Consider the following 9,940-nt stretch of genomic DNA (forward strand, 5'->3'; position numbering starts at 1 on the left):
GGGTATATGTGCTCTGCATAGTCCATTTTATATATAAAAGTAAAGTTGTTTACAGTGATTTTGAGATTTATGTAATTTCTTAGTTGGTTACTGTTTACTTCAACAACTGTTGACGCTAGAGTAGAAAAATGATAATTAAATCCAACATTTGAATAGCCATTTCTGGTTTTTAAAAATTTGCATTAAAATGGTACCATTGAAGGATGTTGGAGGGCTGATACTTCCTGATCTCAAGACCTATTATAAACTACAGTAATTAAGACAGTACAGTGTTGGCATAGAGAGTATTGGGGTAATGTGTATGATTTTTAGCAAAGTTGTAAAGGCAGTTTGGTGGAGAAAGGATGGTCTTTTTCTTTTTCTTTTTTTTTTTTTAATGTTTTTTTATTTATTTTTGAGAGACAGAGAGAGACAGTGCGAGCAGGGGAGGGTCAGAGAGAGAAGGAGACACAGAATCTGAAACAGGCTCCAGGCTCTGAGCTAGCTGCCAGCACAGAGCCCAATGCGGGGCTCGAACCCATGAACTGCGAGATCATGACCTGAGCTGAAGCCGGATGCTTAACCGACTGACCAACCAGGTGCCCCTGGTCTTTTTCAATAAATAGTGCTAGAACACTTGTATAGCCATTTGCAAAAACAAAACTTGGATCTAAACCTTGTAACATATGTAAAAATGAACTTAAAATGGATCAAAATATAAAGTTAAAACCTTAATAAAGTTTCTAAGGAGCATACTTTGAAAAATAAAAAAGGCATAGATTTTTGAAGATCTCTTAACACCAAAAGCACAATCCATAAAAGAGCAAATGAATAAATTGAACTTCCTCCAAAATTTCTTTTCTTCTACGGACACTATTAAGAGAATGAAAAGATGAGCCACAGACTTGGAAAAATATTTACAGATCACCTATCTGATAAAAAATCCTAGATTTTATATCTGGAAAATATAAAGTACTCCTAAAACTAAATAAGAAAACGGTTTGAAAATGAGTGCAAGGTTTGAATAGACGCTTCACCAATGCAAATGTGCAAATGGCAGCTAAGCCCATGAGAAGATGTCGAGCATTACTGGGGACCTGCAGATTAAAATCAGCTAAAACGACGGTCCCTGCCAAGTGTTGGTAGGCGTGTTCAGGAATTGGAGATTCTCATATATTGCTGGTGAGAATATACAGTAGTTTGATTGCTTTGGAAAATAGTTCTTTAAAAGTTAAAGGCACACCTACCATGTGATTCCACCATTCTACTTCCAAGTATTTACTCAAGAGAAATGAAAGTATATGTTCAAAGACGAGTAAACAATTGTTCATGACAGTTTTTTTCTTTCTTTTAAAAACTTTTTTTAAGTTTTTTATCTTTTATTACCAAAATGTAGTTGACATACAGTGTTATATTAGTTTCAGGTGTACAGCATAGTGATTTGACAATTATATACATTTCATGACACTTACTCTGTAAGTGGAGTTCCCATTGGTCACCATACTGTGTTACTCAAATATTCATATTCCCTAGGCTGTACTTTTCATCTCCATGACATATTTATTTCATGACTAGAAGTTTGTACCTGTTAATCCACTTCACCTATTTTACCCATCCCCTGCCTCTCCTCCCATTTGGCAACCCCCAGCTTGTTCTCTGTATTTATGAGTCAGTTTCTGGTGTTTTTCTGTTTAAGTTTTTATAGTCTATATATAGGTGATATTGTATTACATTTGTCTTTCTCTGACGTATTTCACTTAGCATAGTAACTTCTAGGTCCATCCATGTTGTCACAAACAGCAAGAACTCATTCTTTTTTGTACCTGAGAGAGTGTGTGTGTGTGTGTGTGTGTGTGTATGTGTGTGTATACACCACATCTTTATCCATTCATCTACTGATGGACCCTTGGGCTCCTTCCATATCTTGGCTATTGTAAATAATGCTGCATTAAACTTAGAGGTGCATATGTCTTTTTGAAGTACTGTTTTCATTTTCCTTGGACAAATACCCAGCAGTGGAATTCCTGGATCCTGTGGTATTTCTGTTTTCAGTTTTGGGGGGGAACCGTCATACTGTTTCCGACTGTTGTTGTATTAATTTACATTCCCACAAACAGTGCATGAAAGTTCCCTTTTCTCCACATCCTTGCCAGCATTTTTTAATTTTTTGTCTTTTGTATATTACCCATTGTCATCAGTGTGAAGTGATACTCCATTGTGGCATTAGCAGCTTTTTTTTCTAGTAACCAGAAAGTGGAACAGACTGAAGTACCATCATGAATGGATAAACAAATTATGGTAAATCTATTTGGTCAAATACTCTTTAGCAATAGAAAAGCATGAGCTATTATACAGGCTGCAATATGGAAGGATCTCAAAATAATTATGCTGAGAAAAAGCAGCCAGGCCACAAGAGTACATACTGTATACATCCATTTATGTAAAATTCTAGGAGGGTGAATTACCATACCGTGACAGAAAGCATAGTGGTTGCCTGGATACAAGAGAAGAAAGATGCACAGAGGGGTCTGCAGTGATGGCTTACAAAGAAAAATGAAGATACTTTTGTGTGAGATGGATATATTTATTATCTTGACTATGGTGATGATTTCATAGGTCTATACAAATCTCAAAAGCACCTAATTGTTTATTTTATGTCCAATTTATTATAGTTAGTTAAATTGCAATAACAATTAAAGGAGGGTTACCATTTAACCCATAAGTGGACCAGGAAGGTAATTAGTATTTCCAGTTTACCTTTGGGAAACTAAGCTAAGGGTTACCCAGCTGCTAAATAGCAGAAACAGATGTGGTCTTTCTTTGTTTTTCTGAGAAAGAGCATATGTGCCTGCGAATACAGTATGGGCAGAAAGGCCCGAAGAGAGAGAATCTTAAGCAGACTCTATGCCCAACACAGAGCCCGATGTGGGGCTCGACCTCACGACTATGAGATCATGACTTGAGACTTAAGCCAAAATCAAGAGTCAATGCTTAACTGACAGCCACCCAGGCGTCCCTATGCAGTAAACCTTTCTTGAGTGGCTGTCTAATCATATAGATGGACCTCTGTTGAAGCAAAAAGCTATTATGACTGCCACAGTAAGAGTAGTAACACCGTTTTGACATTTTTCCACTTCAAGGAATAGTCCCACACCTTTTTAGGTGTCCTTTAGAATTTTCAGTTCCTTAGAGAAAAGGAGAAATAGATTTTTGCCAACCCCAGGGGTTCTACATATTTCTTTGAATACTATCAGTTCATATGAGGCTATGAATACATAGTATTAAGTCAAGATATTCTCTATTTTCACTGTATTATTTCTTATGATTACATTTTACAATTTATGTTTTATTTTTATTATCTTCTACATACAGTTTATGTTGTACAGCTTGAAACAATATAAACTTTTTTTGGGGGGAGAGAATACACACGTTAGCTGAGGGGAGGGGTAGAGGGAGAATCTTTGAGAGGATTTTAAGAGAATCCACGCTGGGCATGGAGCCTGACACAGGGTGAAATAATATAAGCGTTTTAAAGGAGAGAGAATAAAAATAGCATCTCTAACATAATTGTATCAATTTATATGATGGCTTGCTTTGTTATTTTACTAGAGACCATATTGAACCGTATTTGCCAGGTAAAGCAAATATGCAGATAGTACATTTTTATGTATCAGTTTTATTTTCTTCTTTATTTCATGCTTATAAAGAATACAGACTATGAAGATGAAAAGGCATTGAAGAATCCAAAATATAAAGATAGAGCTGGAAAACGTAGGGAGCAGATTGGAAGTGAAGGAACTTTCCAAAGAGATGATGCTCCTGCGTCTGTTCATTCGTAAGTATTACATTTTAATTGCTTGAAACATTCTTTGTACCATCATCACATTCGTAGGATAATAGAACTTACAAGGTTATAGAGTCTGATAAGTAGCCTTTAAAGAAATGAATCCTCCCGAGATGGAAGTATTCCTTTAATTTGAATTCCATTCCATAGAAAATTACTTAGTATATCCATAAGTACACATACTTAAACACACATAAATACACATAGGTAACATTCTAGCCACCCACTTGAGTAAACATTTTTATATGCTAGGTATCTAGAAGGTTGGACTAGTGAGAAATTAGTATGGACTGATATTTTTTATAAATATTTCAGTACTCACCCACTTTTGTTCTTGTTGACCCTGAAATATTATTTCTCTTACTTTTCTTTGATTCAGTTCTGTTCTTTGGGAAAGTACGAGTGATAATATGAAGAATATAATTTTGAGGCCTATACACTATGACCATATTTCTGCTTTTAATCTTGTATCAGCTACATTTTTTCCCCTGAGACCATAAATTCAGGGTTTAGTTAGAATTTAAATCTTTAAGGGGCGCCTGGGTGGCTCAGTTGGTTAAGCATCCGACTTTGGCTCAGGTCATGATCTCATAGTTTGTGGGTTTGAGCCCTGTGTAGGGCTCTGTGCTGATAGCTCAGAGCATGGAGCCTGTCTTCGGATTCTGTGTCTCCCTCTCTCTGCTCCTCCCCCGCTTGCTCTCAGTCGCTCTCTCAGAATAAAGACATAAAAAAATGAAAAAAAAAAAAAAAAGTAAATCTTTCATGTAGGACTGACAGCTAATTATAAAATTTGATTAAATATATCTTATTAATTCTAAGATACACTACTTGGATAGAGTTTTAGTTACCTAGGACAGCATTTTTTTTCTTTATGGTACATAAAACAGTGCATCTTATATCCGTCAGATGTTTAATATTTTTTATGTAATTGCTGGAAAATATAAAGATTGTATTAGAGTTAAAGTAAAAGCATAAGTAAAAAGTGAAATACATTGGTCTGGCATTGCTTGGTTTATTGTTATTTAAGAGCTAATTGTATTTTTAGCACTACAAAATATGTTAATGTGTCGGAACATAAAATACCCTTATGCTAGCAGAAAATAAAGTCAGAGAACAAAATGCAAATAATGGGATTTTTGTTTCCTTTTATTTTTACATTTTTATTGATATATAACTTACATACCAAAGAGTACACAAATGTAGGTACCAATATCAATAATATATTGTAAGAATAACCCATTGCAGAATACACATTTATCAAGAAATAGAAAATTTTCAGTAACCCCCAGAAACCTACCCTCCTAGTGCCTTCTCCTGGTAGCTGTTTCTCTTTTTTTTCCTTTCCAAAGGCAGCCACTCTCTTGACTGCCAACAGGAACAGATTAATTTCACCTGTTTTTGAATTTTAAATAATTAGAGTAATTCACTATTTATTTTGTGTCTTTGTTCTTTTTGTCTACCATTATTTTGTTAGATATATTTTATGTTTAATGCTGTATAATATTCTCTTACATGAATATGCCACAGTTTCTACATATTAACCATTGATGGACACCTGAGTTATTTTCCACTTACAGTTATTATTAGATTTGCTGCAGAAACATTCTTGTACATATCTTTTTGATGCACTACTTTCTGTTAAGTAGTATGTGGATGAGAATTTGTGTATCTTTATTAGGTAGTGCCAAACAGTTTTCTTGAGTATTTGTACCAGTTACTTTTATTATTAGTTTGTTATAAATGTGACCTACATGGTCTCTTCGAAATCAACTGCTATTTTAATTTTCTTTAAAGTGAAATTACTGATAGCAACAAAGGTCGGAAGATGTTGGAGAAGATGGGCTGGAAGAAAGGAGAGGGCCTAGGGAAGGATGGTGGAGGAATGAAAATTCCGGTAAGACTTGTGTTTTCTTTAATTCTTTATTCTTAGAACAGATACGTTTACTGTGTACCTGCTGTGGGCCAGGCATTCATTGCCTTACATTCCAGGAATATAATATCAAGCACCAACAGACAGGATTACTGTCTCTGTGCTCTTCACAATTACCAAACATATATATGTGTGTGTTTTGTTTTTAACGTTTTTTGGAAGCCCATTAGAATTTTTCTTTCCTCAAAGCAAGGATAGTAAATGTCATTTCCTGAGCCAGAGGTTCTTATGTGTCTTTCAGTTGTTACTAATGACGTCCGTGCTATGTGAGGTACTAAATATTGTGGAAACAATAAAAGGTAACACTTTTTATTTACAAACAGGCAGATTCTGTATTAGCTGGATAATCTCTTTTACATTTAATAATCAGGTCAATAGGAATAGAGGGAATAATGTCTGCAAAACAGTACAGTGGTTTAATTCTGCAGTCCCCATGGTTCATCAGAGCTTTAAATTATCTTTTACAAAAGCCTTACAAAGTAACAGGATTAAAGAACTTTCTTGATAATTACCTGGTACCTAAAGAAATAATGAATACGTGAGTATGAGGTTTAATGTGAATTTTCTTTCTTATTAAGGTACAATGAGAAGAGCGTAGGTTTTATAGTCATGCCTACCAAATAGAATTATTTTGTTAGAGTAGGTACTCTATCACTTACTAGTTTTCTGTGACGGGCAAGTTTGGACTTCAGTTTTCATAAGTAAAAATGGGCTTATAAGGACTGTTTTCTGACAGGTATCATAAAGGTAAAGTCCTGCATGTGGTATCTGACATACAGTAGGTACTTAGTAACTAACTGGTAGCTTTTTATGGTTCTCAAAATAAAGTTCTCTCCCTCTTATGAAGGTAAACTATCAGGTTCTCTTTATGACTCTTAATATTTAATCTACCCATATATTTTCTTAGGTAAGGCTAGGACGACAGTAGAATTGTCTTTTCTTCTGGCTAGAGTGGGATGACAGACTGTGCAGCATCTCATTGAAATTTGGTGATTACTATTTAAGGAGCACTTTATTTTCTGTATTAGGACAGCTGCAATTATTGTTAGGCATGACACTGTAGAAAAATGAGTTCAAGTTCTGTGTATAATCGTGTGTATTTCTGTGTATATTTGACGGGTTTGACAGGTTTTTCTTTTGCGTCAGTCTTTCTAAGTCAGAGAATTAAAGTGCTGAGTCAGGTACAGCAGATTTCAGCTCGTTCGGACTCTGCGCTGAGTCCTCTCTCTCTCTGGTAACAGATCCAGCCTCAGCTTCGGCGAACACATGCAGGCTTGGGGACTGGCCAGCCGTCCTCAATTGAAGACATGCCCCTTCTCCAGAACAAGAGCAAGAAGAACTGGGAGAAAGCACGAGAGAGGTTTGCTGAGAACTTCCCAGAAACAAAATCTCAAAAGGATGTGCCGGGGACAGTCCCTTGGATCAAAGGGACTGTAGAATGAATGTCAGTCATAAAACACAATTCAAGCTTTTTTTTTTTAAGAGTTTGGAAACTCTTATTTTATGCAAAAGTTTCCCCTCCAAAAGAGTCCATGGCATGAGGGAACTATATCACAGTTTACCCCCTCATGATTCAGAAATGTGTAATAAAGGGTGGTTTGCAGCTTTTAAAATTTTTTAAAAACTAATAAATAGTAACTGAATTAGATTATGTTGTGAGCAAACTAAAGTTCACAGGGCACGGCTGAGTTTATCAAACATTGTTATTTTATCTTGTCATTTCTAAGACCCATATAAGCAAAATTCATATAATCAGTAATGATTTAAATGTACATTTGTCCTTGTCTCCATATATTCATTATTATAAGATACACAACAAGCAAAATGTCGGAAGTTTATAAAAACAAGTATGATTACAGGCATCCTTGTTATGCCCTTTAGAACCTGGATGAAAAATGCTGAGAAAGCAGGAGTAGTGGTGCATAAATTTTATTCTTGAAATATTCTAAGTAATATTGTTGAAGAACTAATGAACAGGTGATATAGAAAATTAGGCTCTCATTGTTTTCTTCTGTGAAGAATTTGTTGATTTGTACTATATATTAAGCATTTACACTTGGTTTGTTTTATAGCTGAAATATTTAGATACGAGCAATTGAGTACAGTATTGAACTCTTCCATGTGCTGGCATTTATAGTTTTGATAAATCCCATTGCTGGCAATGGAGTTGTGCCAGAGAAATCTGATTTCTATTGCAAAAGGATTGCCTTACCAAGGCTTCAAACTCAAGATATTTATTGACAGTGTCTTCAAATGCAATAAAAACATTATAATCATAACATCAAAAAGAGTGATTCATTGAACCAATGTTTTAAACATATTGGTCTGCTTTGAGCTCACGACCGGCCAGAATTTTCCTCTTTAACCTGGCAGGCAGGCAGAGCAGGATGACTTCAAATACGGAGACTGCAGTGCAGCTTTCTGAGTGCAGGTGTCCCTCCCCTGCCGGGTGTGACTGTTCTTTTCCTCTCGGTTCAACTTCTCTCTCAGCTTTTTGCTGGGAAATTATTGCTGGGACTTTCTCTTTTCTGGCAGTGAATATAAGCTATTGCTCCCTCATGTACTCTAAAAAAATGTCTTCACGATTTAGAAATAGGAAAAGAAAATTCTGATAAAAGTATACAGTGCAGAAGATAATTCAGAAAGACTCCCTGTTGGAATTTCTACTATGGATTGTACAGGGTACTTAGGAAGAAAAGGGGAGTGTGGTGAAAGAAAAATAAACTTACTACTAAAGATGAGACATAAGACCAAACAAGTTGTCAGGACCTTATCGGTCTAAACTGTGATAGCAGAGGACCTATAACTCCAGATCTGCAAAAAGCCATTTTCTGTATCTTTTCTAGCTACCTACATATCCCAACATTTCTATATGTACAGTAAACTTGAAGGCAACAGGAGTGTTCTGCATTATTTTCTCTAAAATTGGAAAAAAAGTGTTTACATGTGGTTTTGGTACTTGGGCCCTGTATATAGGTAACAGTATAGGAGGTCCAAAGTAGAATTGTGGTAGATTTCACTCACTAAGTAAAGTACAACTGTGTATATAATATTTCCCATTTTTATTATTAGATTGTGGAAAACTTTTTTCATTGCTTTCTTTTGTTAAGAAAATGGAGACTTGAAAATGGTGATAAAAATGGAAATATATGTGTTATTGATGTTATTAAAACCCTTTGCAGATCTAAAGTCTCAGGGCTATACTGTATGGTATAAAGGACTGAATAATGTTTGAGTCTATTTCTATCTGTGAAATAATATTTATCTCACACGTGTGTCTTGACTAGAAAATAAGAAAAAAATATAAAAGCAGTTTGTAAACTGTAAAAGTAATACAGAGATGTGAGCTCTGTTTGTTTAGAAGCATAGATGTGAATTACGTACAATTTGGATTACACATAAAATTTTTGTTTTGTGTCTCATATTTTAAATTATATTCACATGGTATAAATTTACTATGGTAGCCTTTAAGGGTTTATTTTAAGTTGAGTTACAGTTTGCTGATTTTTTTTTTCCAGAACATGAGAAGTTGGCAAAACTTGAGAACCGAAGAAACCATCAGCATTAGAGTAAAATAACAGAAATTATTTTCTAGAATTAAATAGCTAGGTAGCACTTCTTCCTCATGAAAGGCTTTTCCCCCTGCTTTTAAAAGTTTTTACTTCTGATGTTTCATTTTTATTCTGTTGGGAACTTAAGAAAATTAATGGCTCACCCAAATCAAACACCCTCCAACTTTTCACGCAAAAGATTATTTCTTAATTTGGCACATTTTCTTTGTTGTTTCTTTCTTTCTTTTTTTTTTTTTTTTTTGAGAGAGGGAGACAGTGTGAGCAGGGAAGGGGCAGAGAGAGACGGAGACACAGAATCTGAGACAGGTTCCAGGATCTGAGCTGTCAGCACAATGCCAGACATGGCGCTTGAACTCACCAACTGCGAGATCATGACCCGAACCAAAGTCAGACACTTAACTGACTGAGCCATCCAGGCGCCCCTGATTTGGCACATTTTCAAAGAGTACAACACGAAACGGATAGCAATCTCTGATGGAAGAGGAGTCAGACCTTGTGTAGAAGGACCGACCCTCAGGCTGCGGGACAGAGGGATGTGCTGGGTGGGAACCAGCATGGCGTTTCCAGACCTGACACCTAAAGATATCCTTAGTGTTTGCCCATCATCTTGTTGTA

The 9,940-nt window shown here is 35.6% G+C and overlaps 1 protein-coding gene across 4 annotated transcripts in view; it reads left to right on the forward strand.

Moving 5' to 3' along the window:
* Positions 1–9,520, forward strand: part of AGGF1 (angiogenic factor with G-patch and FHA domains 1) — a 30,669-nt gene extending 21,149 nt beyond the window's left edge. For 3 of the 4 annotated variants that reach the window (XM_029942464.1, XM_029942466.1, XM_029942467.1), the window contains 3 exons: positions 3,687–3,814; positions 5,618–5,717; positions 6,995–8,983. In XM_029942464.1, coding sequence (XP_029798324.1) covers positions 3,687–3,814; positions 5,618–5,717; positions 6,995–7,195 — 429 coding nt within the window. In that variant the 3' untranslated portion in view covers positions 7,196–8,983. Of the gene's footprint in view, positions 1–3,686; positions 3,815–5,617; positions 5,718–6,994; positions 8,984–9,271 lie in introns of those variants that run through there. The other variant, XM_029942465.1, reaches the window with a different exon arrangement.
* Positions 9,521–9,940: the final 420 nt, after the last annotated feature.

Source organism: Suricata suricatta, chromosome 6, assembly GCF_006229205.1.
Source record: "Suricata suricatta isolate VVHF042 chromosome 6, meerkat_22Aug2017_6uvM2_HiC, whole genome shotgun sequence".
NCBI classification, from domain to species: domain Eukaryota; kingdom Metazoa; phylum Chordata; class Mammalia; order Carnivora; family Herpestidae; genus Suricata; species Suricata suricatta.